Raw genomic sequence first — 23,116 nt, 5'->3', positions numbered from 1 at the left:
AACTTCAGAAATGGAGAAAAAGACTTTCCCAGACAAAAGCTGAAGCATTGCATCACCACCAGCTCTGTTTACAAAAAAATGTGAAAGGGAGTTCAAGCTGGTAGAAAAGGATGTTAGTAACATGAAAACATGAAAGTATGAAACTAGTAAAAGTGTACCGTCAAACTCAGGAATACTCTAATACTGTAATGGTGGTATATATATTGCTTATCTTTAGTATAAAGATTAAAAGAGAAAACTATTAATAGCTAATTTGTTAAGGGATACACAATATAAAACTTGTAAATTGTGACCTCAAAAACAAAATGTGGGAGGGAGAATAAAGTATAGTTTTTAATGCAATCAAAGTTATCTGCTTAAAATAGTCTGCGATCACTGTGTGTTACATAAGCTTCATGATAACCACAAAGCAAAAACCTGTAGCAGATATGCAAAAGATAAAAAGGAATCAAAGCATACCTCTAAAGGAAATAAATCACAAAGGAAGACAGTAAGAGAGAAACAAAGGATCTACAAAACAACCAGAAAACAACAAAATAGCAGTAGTAACTCCTTACCTACCAATAGGGATAGGTAAGGAGTTACTACTGTGAATGTAAATGGATTAAATTCTCCAATCCATTTACTGTGAATGTAAATGGTTTAACTCTTCCATAATCCAAAGACGGAGTGGCTGGATTAAAAAAAAAAAAAAAAAAAGATCTAACTATATGCTGCCAATAAGTGTCTCATTTAACCTGTAAGGGACACATAGAGACTGAAAGTGAAGGAATGGAAAATGGCATTTCATGCAAATAGAAACCAAAAGAGAACAAGAGAGCTAAACTTACATTAGATAAAACAAACTTTAAGTCAAAACTGTAAAATGAGACAAAGTCACAGTATAATGATAAAGGGGTCACTTAACAACTGTAAATATTCACTCAACATCTGAGCACCTAAATATAGAAAGCAAATATGAATAGATCTGAATGGAGAGATAGACTGTAAAACAATAATAGTAGGGGATTTCAATATCCCACTTTCAGTAATGGACAGATCAAGGCCAAAAAAAAAAAAAAAAATCAATAAGAAAGCATCGGACTTTACACATTAAACAAAATGGACCTACCAGACATATACAGAAGATTCCATCCAACAGCAGAATACACATTCTTCTTGAGCATACATGGAATATTCTCCAGGACAGATCATATATTAGGGTACAATCTTTAAGTATCTTTTCTGACCACAATGGTATGAAACTAGAAATCAGTAACAGGCGGAATTTCAGGAAATTTACAAATATGTGGAAATTAAACATGCTCCTGAACAAATAGGCCAATGAAAAAAAATAAAAGGAAAAATTTAAAAAATATCTTGAGACAAAAATGGACACAAAACATGAAATACAACAAAAGCAGCTCTGAGACAGAAGTTTATAGCAATCACCACCCACATCAATAAGAAAAGACTTCAGACAAACAACCCAATGTTACACCTCAAGGAACCAGTAAAATAAAAAGAACTAGGCCCAGTTAATAAAAGGAAATAGGCCAGGTGAGGTGGCTCACGCCTGTAATCCCAGCACTTTGGGAGGCCAAGGTGGGCAGATCACCTGAGGTCAGGGGTTTGAGACTAGCCTGACCAACATGGCAAAACCCTATCTCTACTAAAAATGCAAAAAAATTAGCCATGTATGGTGACACGCTCCTGTAGTCCCAGCTACTTGGGAGGCTGAGGCAGGAGAATCGCTTGAACCTGGGAGGTGGAGGTTGCAGTGAGATGAGATTACGCTACTGCACTCCAGCCTGGGTAACAGAGCAAGACTCCATCTCAAAAATACATACATACATACATAAATGGAAATAATAAAAGACCAGAGCAAGACTACGTCTCAAAAATAAATAAAAGAAAGGAAATAATAAAGACCAGAGCTGAAAAAAAATGAAAAGATCAACAAAATTCAGTTGGTTTCTTGGAAAGATAAAATTGACAAACTTCTAGCTAAAAAAAAATAGAGAAGACTCTCATATAATTAGAAATGGAAAAAGATAATCCCAGCACTTTGGGAGGCTGAGGCAGGTGGATCACCTGAGGTCAGCAGTTTGAGATCAGCCTGGCCAATATGGTGAACCCCATCTCTACTAAAAACTACAAAAATTTGCCGGGCATGGTGGCAGGCACCTGTAATCCCAGCTACTTGGGAGGCTGAGGTAGGAGAATCACTTGAGCCTGGGAAGGGAATGTTGTAGTGAGCTGAGATCCCACCACTGCACTCCAGCTTGGGCGATAAGAGTGAGACCTTGTAAGAAAGAAAGAAAGGAAAGAAGGGAGAGGGAAGGGGAAGACATTACAACTGATTTATAGAAATACAAAGGATCAGGCCAGGCACGGTGGCTCATGCCTGTAATCCCAGCACTTTGGGAGGCCAAGGCGGGCGGATCACTTGAGGTCAGGAGTTTGAGACCACCCTGGTCAAAGTGGCGAAACCCTGTCTCTACTAAAAATACAAAAAATTAGCCAGGCTTGGTAGCAGGTTCCTGTAATCCCAGCTACTTGGGAGGCTGAGGCAGGAGAATCACTTGAACCTGGGAGGCAGAAGTTGCAGTGAGCCAAGACCATGCCATTGCACTCTAGCCTGGGCAACATGAGCAAAACTCCATCTCGAAAAAAAAAATTAGCTGGGTGTGGTGGCACATGCCTGTAATCTCAGCTACTCGGGAGGCTTAGGTGGGAGAATTGCTGGAACCCGTGAGATGGAAGTTCACACCACTGCACTCCGGCCTGGGAGACAGAGCGAGACTCTCTGTCTCAAAAAAAAAAAAAAAAAAAAAGAGAAAAGAAAAGAAATACAAAGGATCCTAAGAGACTACCATAAAAAATCACCAGCAAACTGGATAACCTACAAGAAATGGATGAGTTCCTAGACACATACAGCCTACCAAGACTGAATCACAAACACACCGACAATCTGACCAATGAGTAAGAAGGTTGAATCAATAATTTTAAAAAGTCTGCCATCAAAGAAAAGGCCAGGACCTGGTGGCATCATTGCCGAATTCAACTACATATTTATGGAAAACTAATACCAATCTTTCTGAAACTTCCAAAAATTTGATGAAGAGGAATACTTTCAAACTAATTTTACAAGGCCAGCACTACCCTGATATCAAATCCAGACAAGGACACTATAAGAAAAGAAAATTAGGCTGGGCGCAGTGGCTCATGCCTGTAATTCCAACACTGCGAGGCCAAGATGGGCAGATCACCTGAGGTCAGGAGTTCGAGAACCTCCTGGCCAAAATGGTGAAACCCTGTCTCTACTAAAAATTACAAAAATTAACCAAGAGTGGTGGCGCATGCCTGTAATACCAGCTACTCAGGAAGCTGAGGCCGGAGAATCACTGGAACCTGGGTGGCGGAGGTTGCAGTGAGCCAAGATCACGCCACTGCACTCCAGCCTGGGCGACAGAGCGAGACTCCATCTAAAAAAAAAAATAAATAAATAAATAAAAGAAAATAAAAGCAAATTAGACCAATATCCTTATATCCTTGATGAACACAGCTGCAAAAACCTCACCAGAACTAGCAAACCAAATTCAACACATTAAAACGCTCATTCACCATGATCAAGTGGGATTCATCCCAGTCTGGGCAATATCGCAAAACCCATCTCTGCAAAAAAAAAAAAAAAAATTTTTTTTTTTAATTAGCCAGGTGTGGTGCTGTGTGCCTACTGTCCCAGCTGCTTGGAAAGCTGAGGCAGGAGGATTGCTTGAGCCCAGGAGTTTGAGACTGCAGTGAGCTATGACCACCACTGCACTCCAGCCTGAGTGACAAAGTGAGACCGTCTCCAAAACAAATAAAGCTGGATTTATCCCTGGGATGCAAGGATGGTTCAATGGTTCTACATATGCAAATCAATAAATTTGATACGCCACATTAATAGAATGAAGGACAAAAACCATATAATCTTCTCAATAGATGTAGAAAAAGCATCTGAAAATTAACAAACATTCATGATTAAAAAATCAACAAACTAAGTATAGAAGGAATGCCCACTCTTACCTCTTCCATTCAACAAAACACTGGAATTCCTAACTATAGCAATTGCCCAGGAAAAATAAAAGGCTGGTGGCTCACGCCTGTCATCCCAGCACTTTGGGAGGCCGAGGCGGGCAGATCACCTGAGGTCAGGAGTTCGAGACCAGCCTGGCAAACATGGTGAAACCCCTACTCTACTAAAAATACAAAAATTGGCCAGGTGTGGTGGTGTAAGCCTGTAATCCTGGTTACTTGGGAGGCTGACACAGGAGAATCGCTTGAACCTGGAAGGCGGAGGGTTGCAGTGAGCTGAGATTGCGCCACTGCACTCCAGCCTGGGAGACAGAGTGAGACTCTGGAGAAAAAAAAAAAAAAGAGCATCCAAATCAGAAAGAAAGAAGTCAAATTGTTCCTGCTTGCAGATGACATGATTTTATACATAGAAAATGTATCTACATGCAAAGAATGAAGTTGAACTCTTATCTTACACCTTACACAAAAATCAACTCAAAATGGATTAAAAACCTATTTTTAGGCTGGGCACAGTGGCTCACACCTGTAATCCCAGCACTTTAGGAGGCTGAGGCAAGCAGATCACTTTAGGTCAGGAGTTTGAGACTGGCCTGGCCAACATGGCAAAACCCCGACTCTACCAAAAATACAAAAATTAGCAAGGCATGGTGGAGCATGCCTATAATCCCAGCTACTCTGGAGGCTAAGGCAGGAGAATCACTAGAACCTGAGAGATGGAGGTTACAGTGAGCCAAGATCGTGCCACTGAACTCCAGCCTGGGGGACAGAGCGAGACACCATCTCAAAAACAAAAACAAACTAACAAAAAAACCTATTTTAAGAACTGAAACCATAAAACCTTAAGAAAAAAAGACAGAGGAAAAGGTCTTTGACATTAATCTTGGCAATGATGTTTTGACTGGGACACCAAAAGCACAGACAGCAAAAGCAAAAAATAAACAGGACTACCTCAAACAAAAGCTTCTATACAGCAAAGGAAACAACAACATGAAAAGGCAGGCTACGCACTGGGAGAAAATACTTGCAAACTATATATCTAATAAGGGGTTACTAACCAAAATATATAGGGAACTCAATTGCATTCAAATGAATAACCTGATTTTAAAATGGGCAAAGCAGCAGAATAGACATTTCTTCAAAGACATAAAAATGGCCAGCAGGGATATAGCTGCTCAACATCACTAATCAAGAAAATGCAAATAAAAACCACAATGAGATATCTCACGTTAGGATAGCTTTTATCAAAAAGACAGGAAATAGCAAGTGGTGAAGTTGTAGAGAAAACTGAACATTTGTATACTGTTGATCAGAATGCAGATTGGTGCTGCACTGTGGAAAACAGTATGGATGCTCTTAAAGATAGAACTACCATATGATACAGCAATCCCTCTTCTGGGCATATGCCTAAAGGAAATGAAATCACCACCTTGTAAAGACAACTGTGTTCCCATGTTCATTGCAGCATTATTCATAGGAGCCAACATATGGAAACAACCAAGGTGTCCATCAACAGATGAATGGATAAAGAAATTATGGTATAATAATATATATACATACCATGGAACTTCAGCGTTAAAAAGGGAGGTCCTGCTATTTGCAACAACAGGGATAAAGCTGGAGGAAGACATCATGTAAAATGAAATAAGCTAGACACAGGAAGAAAAATACTGCATGATCCCACTTATATGTAGAATCTTAAAAACAAACAACATCAACAACAACAAAAACAGTAAAATAGTGGTTACCAGGGGTGGGGGAAATGGGAAGAGGCAAGTCAACATTGCAGTTATGTGGGATGGACAAGCCTAAGAGATCTAATAGACAACATGAGGGCTTATAGTTAATAAAATTGTATCATATACTGGTAATTTGCCAAGAGAGTTGATTTTAGGTACTCTCATCACACACACAGGTATGTTATGATGGGTATGTTAATTTGCTTGATCTTAGTAATCACTATATATATCAAGTATATCAAAACGTTGAACATATTAAATATATACAATAAAAAGAACATGAGGATATAGACATGTATATAACAAAGGGGAAAAATGAAAAGAAACAAGTTTTATTTGATGAAACAACAACAAAAATATGTATAGTTCTTTTTTTTAGAGACAGGATCCCACTATATTGCCCAGGCTGGAGTACAGTGGCTATTCACAGGTGCGGTAATAGTGCGTCATAGCCTTGAACTCCTGGGCTCAAGTGATCCTCCTGCCTCAGCCTGCCAAATAGCTGGGACTATATAGGTGCACACCACTGTGCCTGTCTCATTTTTGATATAAATTCTTAAAACAGGAATAGATGGATTCCTGATTAGTAAAAAAAAGTCCATCATTATGCTAAATCAAACAATGGACATATTGTTTAGGATTCAGACAAGCAATTTTACTCTCACCATATTTAATATTCTGGATTATTTCAGAGCATTTAAACAAGAATAAGTGTAAAAATTAAGTAGCCAAACAATATTTTTCCAGGTATATCAAAAGAGTCAAATAAAAGATATTCCCCTATGGTAATTCAACAAGATAGCTGAAATAAATAGCTTTTCTATACACAACTAGTTACAAAGTATAGCAGGAGAAAAATCCCACTTAAAACATCCAAGAGACAAACCTTTAAAAATATGCGAGACCTAAATGGTAAAAATTTGAAAACTGAGACACACAAAGACCATTTGAACAAATGGAAAAACATATAGCCGTTCATGACCAGCCTGGCCAACATGGTGAAACCCCGTCTCTACTAAAAATACAAAAATTAGCTGGGCGTGGTGGTGGGAGCCTGTAATCCCAGCTACTTGGGAGGCAGAGGTTGCAGTGAGCCAAGAATGCACCACTGCACTTCAGCCCGGGCGACACAGTGAGACCCCATCTCAAAAAAAAGACATATAGCCATGTTTTTGGATAGAAGCCTCTGTATGATTAAGCCTGTTCTTATTAATCTATTTATTTAACTTGATCTTGATAAAAGTACCAATTTCCCCTCAAGAACCAGACAAGCTGATTTTAAAGCTCATATTGGGGAAAAAAATGCAAAAAAAAAATGCAAAAAAAAAAATTCCAGGAAAATTCTGAAAGAGTAATGAGAGTTTAACTTCCCCTTAGCAGTTATAAAAATATAAATATCATATCCAAGTACAGCAACTTAAAACTGCAAAATAAGACAATAAAAAATAAAAATTTAAAACTGCATTAGGTACATGAAAATCAGATCCTAGAAATGAAATGTTAAAATTCATGTAGATATTTAGTACTAATATGGGTGGCATTTCAAGTGTTGGTAGATAGACTTCAGATGGATCAAAGAACTCTCAAACACAAAAAGAGACGTGTTAAAGATTCATATACATAAAAGTGTCCAAGTGTGGTGGCTCACACCTGTATTCCCAGCACTTTGGGAGGCCAAGGCAGGCAGATCACTTGAGGCCAGGAGTTCGAGACCAGCCTGGCCAACATGGCAAAACCCCATCTCTACTAAAAATACAAAAAAGTTAGCCAGGTGTGGTGGCACGTGCCTGCAGTCCCAGCTATTCAACTTGGGAAGGCTGAGGCACGCGAATTACATGAACCCGGGAAGTGGAGGCTGCAGTGGGTTGAGATCATGCCATTGCACTCCAGCCTGGGCAACAGAGTGAGATGCTGTCTGCCCCCCTCCAAAAAAAAAAAAAAAATTTCATATACATAAATTGTGCTTGGTGAAAAAAAAATGCCATTAACAAGGTAAAAACTGCTGGGTGTGGTGGCTCGTGCCTGTAATCCCAGGAGTTGCCTTTGGAGTTACCTTTGGGAGGCCAAGGGAGGGCAGATTGCTTGAGCCCAGGAGTTTGAGACCAGCCTGGGCAACAAGACAAAACCCCATCTCTATCAAAAGTTAAAAAAATTAGCTGGGCATGGTAACGCACCTCTGGTAGGAAGGCTGAGGTAGGAGGATTGCTTGGGCCCCATTAAGTCAAGGGCTGCAGTGAGCCGTGTCCATGCCACCACACTCCAGCCTAGGCAACAGAGCAAGACCTTCTCAAAAAAAAAAACACAAACAACAAACAAAAAAACACACACAACAAAAAAATCAGATAAAAATTAAGATAATCTGGGACAAAACACTTTCAAACTTCTAACTGCAAAACTGCATGTATAAAGTAATAGAGCTCTTTAAATAGGCAAAGGAGACTACAAATGGCTAACAGATTAAAAAATAGTCTTATTAATAGAAATGCAAATATAAGCTACAAGGAAAACACCATTTTTCTATTAGTTTGGCAAAGGTCAAAACGTTTCTTGGCACAAGTATGAAAAAATAGACATCCTCATCCATTGCTAATGGGAGTATCAGTAAACTCTGGATGACAGTAATTGCAAAATGCCTTTTTACTTAACTTCTAATAATATGTCTTCTAGAATCATAGATGTCCATAGATGTATATATAAGGCTGTTTATTACAGACTTTTTCTTTGGTAGTAGTAAAAGACTAGAACAATCTGCTCACTAGGTACTATTTAAACAATTATATATCCATAAACCAGAATATTATGTAGCTACTATAAGAAAAGCACATCATCAGATAAAGATATATGGCTCAATAAAAATGTAAGATGAAGAGTACCTATGCTCATTTGCTTAAAAATGCAGGGTGACAAACATAGCAATTGTGTTAATTTATGCACAGAATATTTTAGGAGAATATACATAAAACTGGTAAATAGCTGATTCCAGGGAGGAGATGGACTGAGAAGGGATCCTTAACCCCCAGGCCGTGGTCTAGTACTGGTCCACGACCTATTAGGAACTGGTCTACGCAGCAGGAGGTGAGCAGTAGGTCAGAGAGTGAAGCTTCATCTGTCTTTACAGCTGCTCCCCATTGCTTGCATTACCACCTGAGCTCCCCGTCAGATCAGCAGTGGCATTAGATTCTCATAGGGAGTGCAAACCCTATTATGAACTGCGCATGCGAGGGATCTACGCTGTGCATTCCTTATGAGAACTAATTCTTGATGATCTGAGGTGGAAGAGTTTCATCCTGAAACCATCCCCTGCTACCTTGGGTCTGTGGAAAAAACTGTCTTCCACAAAACCAGTCCTTGATGCCAAAAAATTGGGTACCACTGCTTTACAAAGTGAAATTTTAAAAAGACGTTTTACCTGTTTTTAAAAACTTAATCCAAAAGCAAAAGTAATTTAGATTCAATGCCTGTTTTAATGTTTGAATAGTATAGTTTCTTTGCTACGGTTCATCAAATGTTTTGAGAATCAATTTGTCAAATGCTATTAATTCAGAATCAAGTCTGATATTTCTGAAATAGTGAAAATTAGAGTATATAAATTTGAAAATGTTTGTCCAGAGTAGTTTTAATGAACATTTAGCAATATAAGCAGAATTTGTGCTACTAAGTTACACAAATCCAAGGATTCCTTATTTAAAATAGGAAAAAAATTACTGCAAATCTTTCTCACAATATTTGTTGGAAGAAAAAAAAGTGAACAGTTGGTTATAAGAGCAAAATGGCTTATACTGTAAGTAAGACACTAGATCCATCTGCTCATTTTCATAGGTAGCTTTATTTGGTTTTTAGAAAAATATATACAATAATTGGAACCTCAGTTCTTAAATAGTTTTAAATTAAAAGTATACAAGTGAGAGGATAAGTATGTTTCCACAGTCAGAACATCAATACTGCTTAATAAAGTAGATAGGAATTTCTGCAACAAGTCAAAACATTTACAGGAATGGTAAGAACTCCACAAGAGCAGCTTGTGGCTGGAAAGTCAGCCAGCTCAGAAAACAGGTAGGAGGGGAAGGGGTTTGATCTTTCCCCTTTAGTTTGAATTTGAGAAAGTGATGAAAGATTTACATATTCACCTATCCTAAAGGCTACAGCTTTGAGTAAAAACATCAGAATGTAGGGGCAGAGGCCCTCTAGGGTGTATGCTAACAAGCTAACTTGGATCAAACAAAAATTTGCCATCTCAATTTGGTATTTAGTTGAATTTGGATATATTAGGATTACCTGTCAGTCACAGTTCAACTAGTTCAGATATAACAAAACTCAAGGACTTGGAGTATTGGTTAATGACATTTCTTTTGGATTAGACCCCTGCTTTCTCTCGAACATTCTTCGTAATGAATTCACAGTATTCAAACAGTGTTTGCAAAGATATTGGAGTTTGACAGCCTTCTGACTTTACATCATTTTGAGAAGTTGCGTAAGGAAGCAATAGGAATTGCCTTAGCTTTGTTCCAACTCGACCCTTTTCCCCCATGCTGTAGTAACTCCAGGCCTACTTCTCCAGAAGTATAGCTCTTCCCTCCACTGGTCCTTTTCAGGAACTGAAGTCTAATCAGCGTGCCAGCCAGAGGCCAGTTTGTCATGAGATTTCCTGGGGAACTTAAATGGAAGTGGATCAGAGAACTGATACCAGTAGCCACCTCCTTTCCTCGTTGTATGCATTTGCTAAATAAGCAAAGCAATGAGGCAAACATCGTGAGCAACATTAGGCTTCAGAGTCTACAAACACTTGTCTGAATGGGAGAGAAAGGTGACAGGCGATAGGCAATAGGCAAATTAGTAGTAGAGGCTACAGGTTCAACTAAGAATGAGAGGAGAGTGATCGGTATTTTGTTCTCTGTTCATCTATTTCCTGCTTAGTTTTCTTGATGCAACTAAAGATCTCCTTAAACAACGCTTTGTATTCTGGAGGTGTTGTAGGGGAACTGACGGGCTCTGGGTTGACAGAGGCCAGTTCCCAGCCGCTGGCAACAGGCTCAGACTGGGCGTTCACTCCAGTCAGGTCCTTGGCCGCAGCCCTGGAGGTCTGCACAGCCTTGTGTGACAGGGAGTCCTGTTCCTGTTGGCACTTCTTCAGCAGCTCTTCATACTTCACCTTCAGGGCGCTGTACTGCGTGTCCACTTCGTGCAGAAGGGAGATGCCCCTCTGTTTCACAGCCTTGGCCCTCCTGATGCAGGTCTCCTCGTGGCCCTTCACGATGTCACTCCCTGCCAAGCTGCTGAGGATCGTCTCACTGCTGCTGCGCTTGAGAGGCTTTCTATGTGGTTCCGGCACAGTCAGGAACATCTCTTCCAGCAGGCTCTGGCTGGGCTCTTTGAAAGGAACAAACAGAGAGTCTGGCACCAGCTTCTCAACTCCATTCACAAATGGATGCTCTGACTGCAACATCTGTCGCATCTCTGCCACCTCGGCCTCTAGTTCCAGCGCCCGTGCTCGGTAGGCACCTGTCGCCCCCAGCTGCTGCTCCAGTTCACTGTTCTCCTTTAACACGAGCCCATATTCCTCCTCCATAGTCACCCGCTTCTGCCGCTCCAGGCTCAGTTGGGCCTGCAACATTGTCACCGTTTTTTTCAAGTGCTCATTTTCCTCTTCATCAGGGCTTGGCTGACTTTGCCAAGAAGTAATCTTCTCAGCGAACACATGATCATACACGAAGTGTCTAGGGAAAAAAATATTGAAAGAATATATTACACAGGTCCACTGAAAATGAAGCGAGGAAGACTGGGGATTTTTTTCAACTAAATAAATTTGAGGAGCTGTGACAGTGACTGATTTTTTTTTCTTTTTTTTGAGACGGAGTCTCACTCTGTCGCCAGGCTAGAGTGCAGTAGAGCGATCTCAGCTCATTGCAACCTCAGCCTCCTGGGTTCAAGCAATTCTCCTGCCTCAGCCTCCCGAGTAGCTGGGATTTTAGGCATGCGCCACCATGCCCAGCTAATTTTGTATTTTTAGTAGAGACAGGGTTTCTCCATGTTGGTCAGGCTGGTCTTGAACTCCCAACCTCGGGTGATCCTCCTGCCTCAGCCTCCCAAAGTGCTGGGATTACAGACGTAAACCACCGCACCCGGCCGACAGTGACTGGTTTTTAGCCACACTGGAGCAGTGGCTAAAATGGAATTGTGTGAGGCTGGTAAATAAACACATTAAAGCAAACTCAATTTTTGTGACGAATCTTTTTTTAATGTTAAAAGTACTAGAGAACATTTATTCCCAAAGACTGGCAGTATGACAATGACCTCACAAGGGAAACCTTAAAAAGTACTGGTGCCTGGGTCCCAACCCACAGATTCCAACCTAGTTGGTCTGCTACCTGGCCTGAGGGTTTCTAAAGGCTCTCCAAATGATTCATAACATGTAATTACAATTGAATCACTACAGCAAATTACTGTTGCTGTGGTGATTTTTAACCAGGAATGTTTATCGGAATTGCCTGGGCAGCTTTTTACCCGCACCTAGAAATTCTGATTTAGGCCTGAGGAAATGTGTTGGTATCCGCATTTTGAAACACTCCACAGGTGATCTGATGTACAGCCAAGGTTGAACCCACCAAATGAACCACCTGGTTTCTCCTGCTCAGTCCGAGGCACCTTGACTATTTGTGTTTTTATTTGCTTATCTGCTGTTCCGTTAGACTGAAAGCTCACAGGGGTAGAAACTCTATTTTGCTCACCAACCCTTGGGTCTAGCATAGAGCTTGCCATACAAGTGTTCCATAAATACTTCTTAAAGATTCAGACTTGTAACTCTAAATTATAAAGGTACTTCTTTAAGCAAAAAATCTCCTGTTTGCTTGAATTTTTGTTTTACCAGTATTTCTATTTTCCTTCACTCTAATGTAAAATACAAGTCCCAAATCTACAGTCTATCAGAATTCATCTTAAACTATGATTTAACACATTAAAAGCACTGAAATAAGTGCTCCAAGACTTTCAAAATGAGAACTACTAATATCTAAGAACTCTGTAATTTATATGTTTAAGTGATTTTGTTCAAACCAATGGTAGCTTAATAGCTAAGTGACGTTTCTTAAAATGGTACTTTCAATCTACTGAAATTCAGAATGTGCCAATGACATGAGACAGTCCCTGCTGTAACTCCACAGAAAGGCAGGCTCTTACTGGCGGAGGTCATACAGCTCCTTCAGACATGCAAAGCTGGGTGCCGGTTTCTCCTGGTCACACTTCCCCGGGCTCCTTCTCCCTCGGCCAGATGACTTCAGCTCCTCCACTTGGCTCTGGAGGTGATCAATGTTGGTTTGCAGGCATTCAATCGTTTCAGTCAGGCTGTGAGGAACAGACAGAAGCCACTGCTGCTTGTCATATTGAATCAAGGGCAAAAGCGGTGAGGAGGTATTAGGTGCGAGCCACTCACACTGGGCTTTCTTAATTGGAAAGGACGTCTATTTAATCTCCAGTCTCCAAAAAGAATTAAATTAAACCTTATCCCATATTGACCCAAACCCACTGCAGCCATGTTCTATTCTAGTTTATACTAAAGAACTTCCCCCTAGTCCTTCCGTGTCAGATTCTAGAAAATTTACCTCAGAATCTTTTGCTGTGAGGCCTTGCTGTCAGCAACTAGCTTTTGATTTGTTTCTTCCAGTTCCCTTGCTGTGACGTCTAATTGTTCATAAACCTTTGCGTGTTGTTCGTTCATCTGCCGTAGAAGTTCCACTTGCTTGGTCAGATACTGTAAGAGAAGATCAGGACCAGGTGACACAAACAGACAAGATACCTGCTGTTTCTTGGCTGGCCGCAGTGGCTCACACCTGTAATCCCAGCACTTTGGGAGGCCGAGACATGTGGATCACCTGAGGTGAGGAATTCGAGACCAGCCTGACCAACATGGTGAAACCCTGTCTCCACTAAAAATACAAAAATTAGCCAGGTGTGGTGGCGCATGCCTGTAATCCCAGCAACTTGGGAGGCTGAGGCAGGAAAATTGCTTGAACCTGGAAGACAGAGGTTGCAATGAGCTGAGATGGCGCCATTGCACTCCAGCCTGGGCAACAAGAATGAAACTCCATCTCAAAAAAAAAAAAAGATACCTGCTGTTCTGCTGTTCCAACACCAATTCTCTGATTGTCAGCACCAACTCTTGTCGGGATGGGGCTGGCATACAGTCTCCATCTCTGGGCTCACTGGCCTCCCAGCACTGCCCAGAAGCTCCTTTAGACCCACTTCAGTTTTCTCCAGGCCTTCTCACATCAGCGTGATTGATTCAATTATTGGCCATTGGTGACTGAACTCAAGCTCCAACCGTTCCCTCTATCCAGAGGTTGTGTGGCTGGGACTGATAGATCTAACCCTCTAATCATGTGGTTGCTTTCTCTGGTGACCAGACCTTATCCTATCAGGAAATTCCAGGGGTTTTAGGAGTTCTATGCCAGAAACCAGGGATAAAGACCAAATATATAATTTTTATTATACCACAATACCATGTTTATTTTAAGAAAAGAAGAAATTAAACTCCCTGTCTTCATAAGAAATGAGCACAGGCTGTCCTTTATATGCTTAGCGCCTCTAGTGCTCACCAATACCCCAGTGCATGGTGAGGCTAATTTTCCAAAGCATATACCATGCATAAAATTAATATTCAACCAAAAAATCTAAAGTGAGACATAATAATCCCTTAAGACAAAAAACATGGAATATGTGATCAAAGTTTAAGCAAAAACATCATGTTTAACAGAAATAAAGCCTAACGTGGAGGATTTTTTTCTAAATTATACTCTAAGTTCTAGGGTACATGTGCACAATGTACAGGTTTGATACATAGGTATACATGTGCCATGTTGGTTTGCTGCACCCATCAACCCGTCATTTACATTAGGTATTTCTCCTAATGCTATCCCCACCCCCTGACAGGCCCCAGTGTGTGATGTTCCCCGCCCTGTGCCCAAATGATCTCGTCGTTCAATTCCCACCTATGAGTAAGAACACGTAGTGTTTAGTTTTCCACCCTTGTGATAGTTTGCTGAGAATGATGGTTTCCAGCTTCATCTATGTCCCTGCAAAGGACATGAACTCATCCTTTTTTAGAGCTGCATAGTATTCCATGGTGTATATGTGCCACATTTTCTTAATCCAGTCTATCATTGATGGACATTTGGGTTGGTTCCAAGTCTTTGCTATTGTGAATAGTGACACAATAAACATACGTGTGCATGTGTCTTCATAGCAGCATGATTTATAATCCTTTGGGTACATACCCAGTAATGGGATGGCTGGGTCAAATGGTAATTCTAGTTCTAGATCCTTGAGGAATCGACACCCTGTCTTCCACAATGGTTGAACTAATTTACACTCCCACCAACAGTGTAAGACGTTCCTATTTCTATGTGGAGGATCTTAACTTCGAAAAAAAATCAATTTCTTCCTCTGAGTGAGGCATTCTGGACCAAAAAAAAAAAAAGAAAAGTATGTTGCTTTGACGAGAAATATATTTTAGCTTAATATGCTTCAAAGACTCCTGTTATTTTTAATTTTATGAGAGTTTTATCACCATTATCCTCCTTATTCACGAGAAATTTATCAGATGATTTATTCTGGTCCTACTAAGACTGCTTCCTAAATGGCCAAGGATAAAGGGGAATAATCCCAACCTTAATGCCACAGTATAAGTCACCTTGATTCCCTCCCTGCTCAGCTCTACCTGAAGACACTAAAACACAGTATATATTCCAAAGGAAAAAGTCACAGTATTTCCCTGGACAGAACCAGAAAGAGGGGAGAAATGGTTTGAAGCTTACTGATGATCAAACTGTAAAAGACTCAGAACTTGACTTTAAAAACACTCTTCTTGGCCAGGCATGGTGGCTCACACCTGTAATCCCAGCACTTTGGGAGGCCAAAACAGGCAGATTGCTTAAGGTCAGGAGTTCAAGACCAGCCTGGCCAACATGACAAAAACCCACCTCTAATAAAAATACAAAAATCAGGCTGGTGTGGTGGCACGCACCTGTAATCCCACGTACTCAGGAGGCTGAGGCATGAGAATCTTTTGAACGTGGAAGGTGGACGTTGCAGTGAACCGAGATCGTGCCACTGCACTACAGCCTCGGCGACAGAGACTCTGTCTCAAACACAACACAACACACTCTTCTTGAGGCTTTTTCTACAACTCTAGAAGTATTTGCAAGGCTAACAAACAAAGAATGGGCTAAATGACACTCAATGGGCCCTTAAAGTATTGAAAAAAGCATATATGGCTTTTCTTTTCAAATCCATTTACATAACTCAGCAGCAAAGGGTTGAACAAACACTTAACCTAACTTCAACTTTTTTTATCTGAAACTCTTGAGGTCAAAAGTGTTTTGGAAAATTCTTTAAATTTTAGAAAGACAACATGGCGCTCATACCTGACACACACCTGACACTTTATAATACCGCCTGTGAGGTCTGGGCAGCACCCTGTAATCAAACATTAATATTTCTGCATCAAAAAGTATGAACTAAGACTATAAACAGCCTCACATCAGTTCAGGTAAAGATCTACTACCAAATGAATCTGTTGCAAATTTAAGGGGAAAAAAAAATCTTGCTTTATAGAGCTTTTTGAGTTCGGAATTAGTAAGTGGATCTGTTAGTACCTACCATGTAGAACTGGCAGAATTAAATGAGAAAGGTGAGCACACAGCACGGTCTATAAAAGCCTGTGTGTAGTCTTCACTGCCTCAACTCCCACCAGCTTCTTCTGGTCCTTTGGAAATCAACCACTAATTCTCATGGGTGAAGCTTTTTCAGAACTAAAGGAGTAGGCCCTTAATCCTGCCCTCTGGCTAGTAATGCCATAGTAGGTTCTTGTCATTGATGGGAACATGTTCAATCTCTTAGGAATTGATGAGATTCCACGGGAGCGGAAAAAAGGCTTAGAATCACAAGAATATATACATAATAGCTGCAGAAATGTTTCAAGCTTCTTTATATCAAGTATAAGTTATCAAGTATTCTTTAGGACTCAGAACTACCTTTAAAAAGGCTAATGCATAAACCAGACATTAATTTATTAATAGACAACAGGAGCTGTTCCTGCCCAGTGACAAGAATATTCACATCCTCTATATAGGACATAGCTGCCCCACAAAGGGCATGTGAAAAGGCCGATTCATGAATGAGAGTCTCTGGTAGACATGGGATCAAAGGAGTCTGATGGGAGGCAGTGGTATAGTAGCTAAGAGCACAGGCTTTGGAGTCAGAACCTGGTTTCAGGTCTTGCTTTGCTGTTTAGAACTGGGTGACCTACAGCAAGCACATTTTTCTAATGTGAGTTCTCCTTATCAACTACTTCGTAAGGCTGTAAAAATAAATATGTGTGTGGGAGAGAGTGGACTATGTCACCCCAAAGCATGCGTCTTTGGCATAAAAAGGTTCCTGCCTCCTCCTTCTCTACCAGGGAGAACAAAGGTTAACCACTAACAACTTTAGACCTTTATGGGCCAGAAGACAGCACCAGAGGAATCCACACTAACAAGCTTTGCTAACGGGCCTTTATCACCACTTACTTGCCTTCCCACAAGTTCTGCCCCTAGACAAAGTTCTTCCCTTTGTCTTGTCACTTCTCTAAAAAATTTACCATTCTTTGTTGAAGATACTACATAAGCTGGAATTCAAAGCCACCTTTGAGAATGACTCATTCCCTGGGTATCTCCCACACATATATATGAAATAGATATGTTAATAAGCTTGTTTTTATCTTGTTAATCTGTCTTTTGTTACAGGGGTCCTTTCCAACTAAGCACTCATGAAGGCTGAGGAAAAAAATATTTTTCCTCCCTGACATATGCAAATATATAATTTACATAAACATTAATATATGTAGAGAGCTTAGCATGAGATCTGGCAGATGGTAAATTTCAAACTTTACACGTGCTAAGATTCACCTGGAAGATTTATTAAAGTGTAAGAACCTGGGTCCCTTCCTCTCAAAACGCTGAGACTGGAGTAGAGCCAGGATTCTACATTTTTAGCAACAAACCCAGGTGATATTAGTACAGGCAGTCCACAGATCACACTTAGAGAAATGTTGATCTTGGACATGGAAAATCCTGAAAGTCCCCTGCCCTGACCAACGTCCTTTTCTCTTGGATCTAGGAGACACAGGCATTCACGGGATCAACGATGACTCTGCAGCTTAATGCTCACCATCTCCCTGCATAGGGCTCAGCTTAGATGCAGTTATCCACTAAGATTAGGTTATATTTTAACTGTACCACAGCAGCATTCTTCATCATAACGTTTCACTTTGGTTATGTTCTTACAATCATTAATTCCCTGAAATTACAAACTAGTTACCTTAACCTTGCTTGAGTGATCCTTCCTAACTTCTCAGTCCACACAAATACTGAATTTCTACAGATGGCTAATCTTACCCACTGCATTTTAAAACTTTCTATTGTGGACCAGGTGTGGTGGCTCATGCCTGTAATCCCAGCACTTTGGGAGGCCAAGGCGGGTGGATCACTTGAGGTCAGGAGTTCGAGACCAGCCTGGCCAACATGGTGAAACTCCATCTCTACTTAAAAAAAAAAAAAAATTAGCTAGGCATGGTGGCGCATGCCTGTAGGCCCAGCTACTTGGGAGGCTGAGGCATGAGAATCGCTTGAATCCAGGAGGCAAAGGTTGCAGTGAGATAAGATCACACCATTGCACTCCAGCCTGGGCGACAGAGTGAGACTATGTCTAAAAATAAATAAATAAAACTTTCTATTGTAGATAATCTCAAACATATATACATGCAGAGAAATGGTTTAATGAACTCCCATGTACCCATCAACCAGTTTCAACAATTATCAACATACAGCCAATCTTATTTCATCTCTACTCTCCTACTTTCCTCATCCTCCAATCATTTTAAAGCTAATCCAAGGCATCTCAAGTATACATCTTCATACATTTCTAGGACTTTTTAACCACAATTCCTAAGGGAAAAAAACTCAATTCCTTAACATCTATTATGTTTCAGCATTAATATTTTCCCAATTGTCTCTTAAGTGGTTTTTCCAGCCTCATTTGTTAGCTACTGATTTTTTAAAAATTTCACACTTAGGGGAGATATCTTTGCCTTTTTTGGAGTTGCCCCACTGCAAGGCAAGTGCCTCCCTCCTCTAATGCCTTTACCATCCCCTATCCGGGGGGATGCACTTCTCCTGGCTGGATCCACCTAAGCTAGCAGTTCTTAGCCTGGGGTCCATGGATAGACTTTAGAGGGTCTGTGAACATGGATGAATTTAAAGGGTCTGAACAGCTACATCTTCATTTTTGCTAACTTCTAAACGAAATTTGACATTTCTTTCAAGTACTAATAGATCTGTTAAAATTTATAGGAGATCACTGGTTTGGACTGAGTCCCTGCCCTAGGCCCAACAAACCAAACCAAAATGGAGTCACTTGTGCTAAAGTTCCATGTCAGCAAACCAAAGCAAAGTTGTTCATCTGACTTCTGAGAAATTAGAAAAGATAATAGCCAAACCCCCAAACATGCCAGTTTTAGCCAGCATAAGGGACTTCCCTCTGCTTTAACCTTTACAAATAAATTAACTTTGAAACCACCCATTGTTTGTTTTCTGTTTCTGCTTTCCTCAGCCCCTGTCCATAAAACCAACTTCCTCTGCTCAGCTCATTGAAACCCTCATTCTCTAAGAATGAGGTGTTACCCAACTTTAGAATCTCAAATAAAAGCTAATTAAGATCTTTATACTATGTTTGTCGTAATTTTTTCTTTTGATAGAGGCAATAAACCCCCAGTAGTATTAGGTTTATCTGTGACTTCTTCATCAACAGAAATTACAGGTATTTTCATATTGCACTACAGTTGCAGAAATCTTGATTTACTGCCTACCTTCATCACTATTTGAAATCATGGTAGTTTCTAGATCTTGTTATTAAATATGTTAATACACATCTATATTATGTTACAAATTTACTTTTTTCAATATTTGACAGGTATTTCATTATAACAGATTTCCTTTGTAATTCAATGAATTTTAAGAGGATTATCATAGATCTCATTAGATAATCAAAGGAATCCATGGCACCAAAGAAAGATTTTAAATTCCAGTTATCCTTCTGGCCTCATTTCAAACATAACCTCTTCAGAAGCCTTTTAAGACCACTTTGGCCAGGCGCTGTGGCTCATGGCTGTAATCCCAGCACTCTGGGAGGCCGAGGTGGGCAGATCACCTGAGGTCAGGAGTTCGAGACCAGCCTGGCCAACATGGCAAAACCCCGTCTCTACTAAAAATACAAAAATTTGCCGGGTGTGGTGGCTCACGCCTGTAATCCCAGCACTTTGGGAGGCCGAGGCAGGTGGATCACCTGAGGTCAGGAGTTCGAGACCAGCCTGGCCAACATGGTGAAACCCCATCTCTACTAAAAATACAAAAATTTGCCGGGCATGATGGCAGGTGCCTGTAATCCCAGCTACTCAGGAGGCTGAGGCAGGAGAATCACTTGAACCTGGGAGGTGGAGGTTGCAGTGGGCCAAGATCGCGCCATTACACTCTAGCCTAGGAGACAAGAGCGAGACTTCGTCTAAAAAATAAAATAAAATAAAATAAATAAAAATACAAAAATTATCCAGGCAAGGTAGTGTATGCCTGTAATCCCAGCTACTCTACTGGGGAGGCTGAGGCAGGAAAATTGTTTGAACCTGGGAGGTAGAAGTTGCAGTGAGCCAAGATCATGCCACTGCACTCCAATCTCAGCAACAGAACAAGACTCCATCTCAAAAAAGAAAGAAAGAAAGAAAGACCACCTTAAAGTAGGTCTAAAGCGGCAGCATTCCCAAGGTACCCTAAATTGATTTCTCTCAAAACAATACAATAATATTCAATTTGTTGTTGTTGTTGAGATGGAGTCTCACTCTGTTGCCCAGGCTGGAGGCGCAATCTCAGCTCACTGCAATCTTGGGCTCCCAGGTTCAAGTGATTCTGCTGCCTCAGCCTCCTGAGTAGCTGGGATTACAGGCTTGCACCACCACGCCAGGCTAATTTTTGTATTTTTATTAGAGACTGGGTTTCACCATGTTGGCCAGGCTGGTCTTGAACTCCTGACCTCAGAAGATCCACCTGACTCGGCCTCCCAAAGTGGTGGGATTACAGGCGTGAGCCACCGTGCCAGGCCAGTACTGTAGTCTTCTAAGAATGGAAGGCTCTTGTGTATCTAGTCCATTCCTGACACACAGTAGGGACCAAAAAAATACTGGCAAACTGGCAGTTTCTAGACTTTTCTTCACAACAGCTTATTGTGCTTCGTATAACTCAGACTGTGAGATGTCAAGGGGGATTTAACTGAAAGGTTTTGAGAAGGGCTTTGGCTTTAGCCCTCTTGGGAAAACAGCCTATTAGCCATGAATTCGCTCCCCTCTTCTCCATTTATAGATTATTTCTCTGTATTTATTCCCATGGCACCAATTGCCCCCGGTAATCTGAAGGGGAGACTTTTACAGTTCCTACCAGATACCAGATGGGTCTCAAGTTGTTGCTCTCTTAAAGATAGAATGTTCAAGTTACAGTTGTGGCCAACATACAGGAAACAAGTCAACATGCAAATAAGTACAAACAGGCCATTTAATAAACTATAGAAAGGTTCCTCATTTGATATATAAAAACCCGTGATACCTGTGATAACAACACAATGAAACCATTCAAGAACTTGTGATATTTTGGTCTCAGATGACTTGGCTTTAACAACAATCTAAAGAATGTCAAGGAGCTTGTTTTCACATGGTAGGAGCTTAATCTTATTATATGAAACCAAAATTAATCAGAAAAGCCCTTCGCTTCTCCAAGATTCAGTTATAGGGGACCTACAGAAGAGTCTGACAAAACCAGTCAGCAACTTAAAGAAAAATGATGAGATCTCTAAGCAAGTACTGATGTAAGAACAGACATCTATGTCTGTGGAGTCAGTGCTTCATTTTTTTCTGAATCTAGAAGGAAACGGGTTAGCTTATTTCCTACCTCTCATCTCAAGGTACAGACATGCTGCTGACATGCTGGGTTTCTCTTTGATACACAGCCTCCAATGAATCTGACTGCCATAGTAAACAGGAAAGGGAGACATTTAAAGCAAAACAGTGGGGGAAGGGGGTCATGGGGTAGCAGAAATGTGGGCAAAAATGTCAACTTATAGCAAAATGCCTTGGGTTTATTGCATTGTCTAGGAATTGGCACAGACTGTCACCTCAGCTATGAGTACAAGGTTCCAGTTATGCACAAAAGCTACAAACAGGCCACCTTTACAATTAAGGTAAACCTTTAAAAAACAAAAGCCAGCAGAATTACATAAATACCTATTTGCAATTGTGGAATCCTAATCTGGAACGCAGAGAAAGACGGAAACAAACGACCCCAAGTAAAAACGCATAGAAATGGAGTGGAAATCTGGCTTGTAAGCAGTGTTGGGATTATCCTGAAATTAAGGATTACAGCCTAAGTCCTCTGAATTTAATATCAAAATGAACTTCCACAATAGTGAAGAAATATTTCCTATTACTTTCGAAAAATCTCTTTCCCCTGATGAAAGTAATATATTTCCACTGTAGAAATTTGGTGGCGGGAGGTATGAATATGAAAATAGAAACCACCTATAATCCCATTATTAAAATTGTGGGATTAGATTGTTTTTAAAGTCTATTTCCAGTAATTCTGGAAGATTTATTTTTTCAGAATTAAAGTTCTTTCATGACTATAGTTAACAATATTTTATTGTATACTTCAAAATAGCTAGAAAAGATATGGAATATTCCCAACACAAAGAAATGATAAATGTTGGAGGCCATGGTTATCTCAATTTAGATTTCATCATTACACACTGTATGCTTGTATCAAAATGTCACATACGCCCCATATATATGTAAAGCTATTATATATCCATAAAAATTTTTAAAGAATTTTTTCACTACTAAAATTCTTTTTTTTTTGAGATGGAGTCTCGCTCTTTCGCTAAGGCTGGAGTGCAGTGGTGCAATCTTGGCTCAATGCAACCTCCACCTCCCGGGTTCAAGCAATTCTCTGCCTCAGCCTCCTGAGTAGCTGGGATTACAGGCACCCACCACCACGCCCGGCTAATTTTTGTATTTTTAGTAGAGACGGGGTTTCGTCATCTTGGCCAGGCTTATCTTGAACTCCTGACCTCGTGATCTACCTGCCTCAGCCTCCCAAAGTGCTAGGATTACAGGCGTGAGCCACTGCCACCGGCTCACTACTAAAATTCTTCAAACATTGGTAAACTACGCAATGATTTACACTGTTCAAAATACATAT

The 23,116-nt window shown here is 40.5% G+C and overlaps 1 protein-coding gene across 3 annotated transcripts in view; it reads right to left on the bottom strand.

Moving 5' to 3' along the window:
- Window positions 1-9,602: 9,602 nt before the first annotated feature.
- CDR2 (cerebellar degeneration related protein 2) overlaps window positions 9,603-23,116 on the bottom strand; it is a 29,282-nt gene continuing 15,768 nt past the window's right edge. For all 3 annotated transcript variants that reach the window (XM_054455622.2, XM_063654063.1, XM_054455623.2), the window contains 3 exons: window positions 13,391-13,539; window positions 12,969-13,133; window positions 9,603-11,509 (listed from right to left, as the gene is read on the bottom strand). In XM_054455622.2, coding sequence (XP_054311597.1) covers window positions 10,651-11,509; window positions 12,969-13,133; window positions 13,391-13,539 — 1,173 coding nt within the window. In that variant the 3' untranslated portion in view covers window positions 9,603-10,650. The remainder of the gene's footprint in view (window positions 11,510-12,968; window positions 13,134-13,390; window positions 13,540-23,116) is intronic.

This window comes from Pongo pygmaeus, chromosome 18, assembly GCF_028885625.2.
Source record: "Pongo pygmaeus isolate AG05252 chromosome 18, NHGRI_mPonPyg2-v2.0_pri, whole genome shotgun sequence".
Taxonomy (NCBI): domain Eukaryota; kingdom Metazoa; phylum Chordata; class Mammalia; order Primates; family Hominidae; genus Pongo; species Pongo pygmaeus.
Note: the sequence above shows the minus strand (reverse complement) of the source record. Positions and strands in the feature narration are given on the sequence as shown.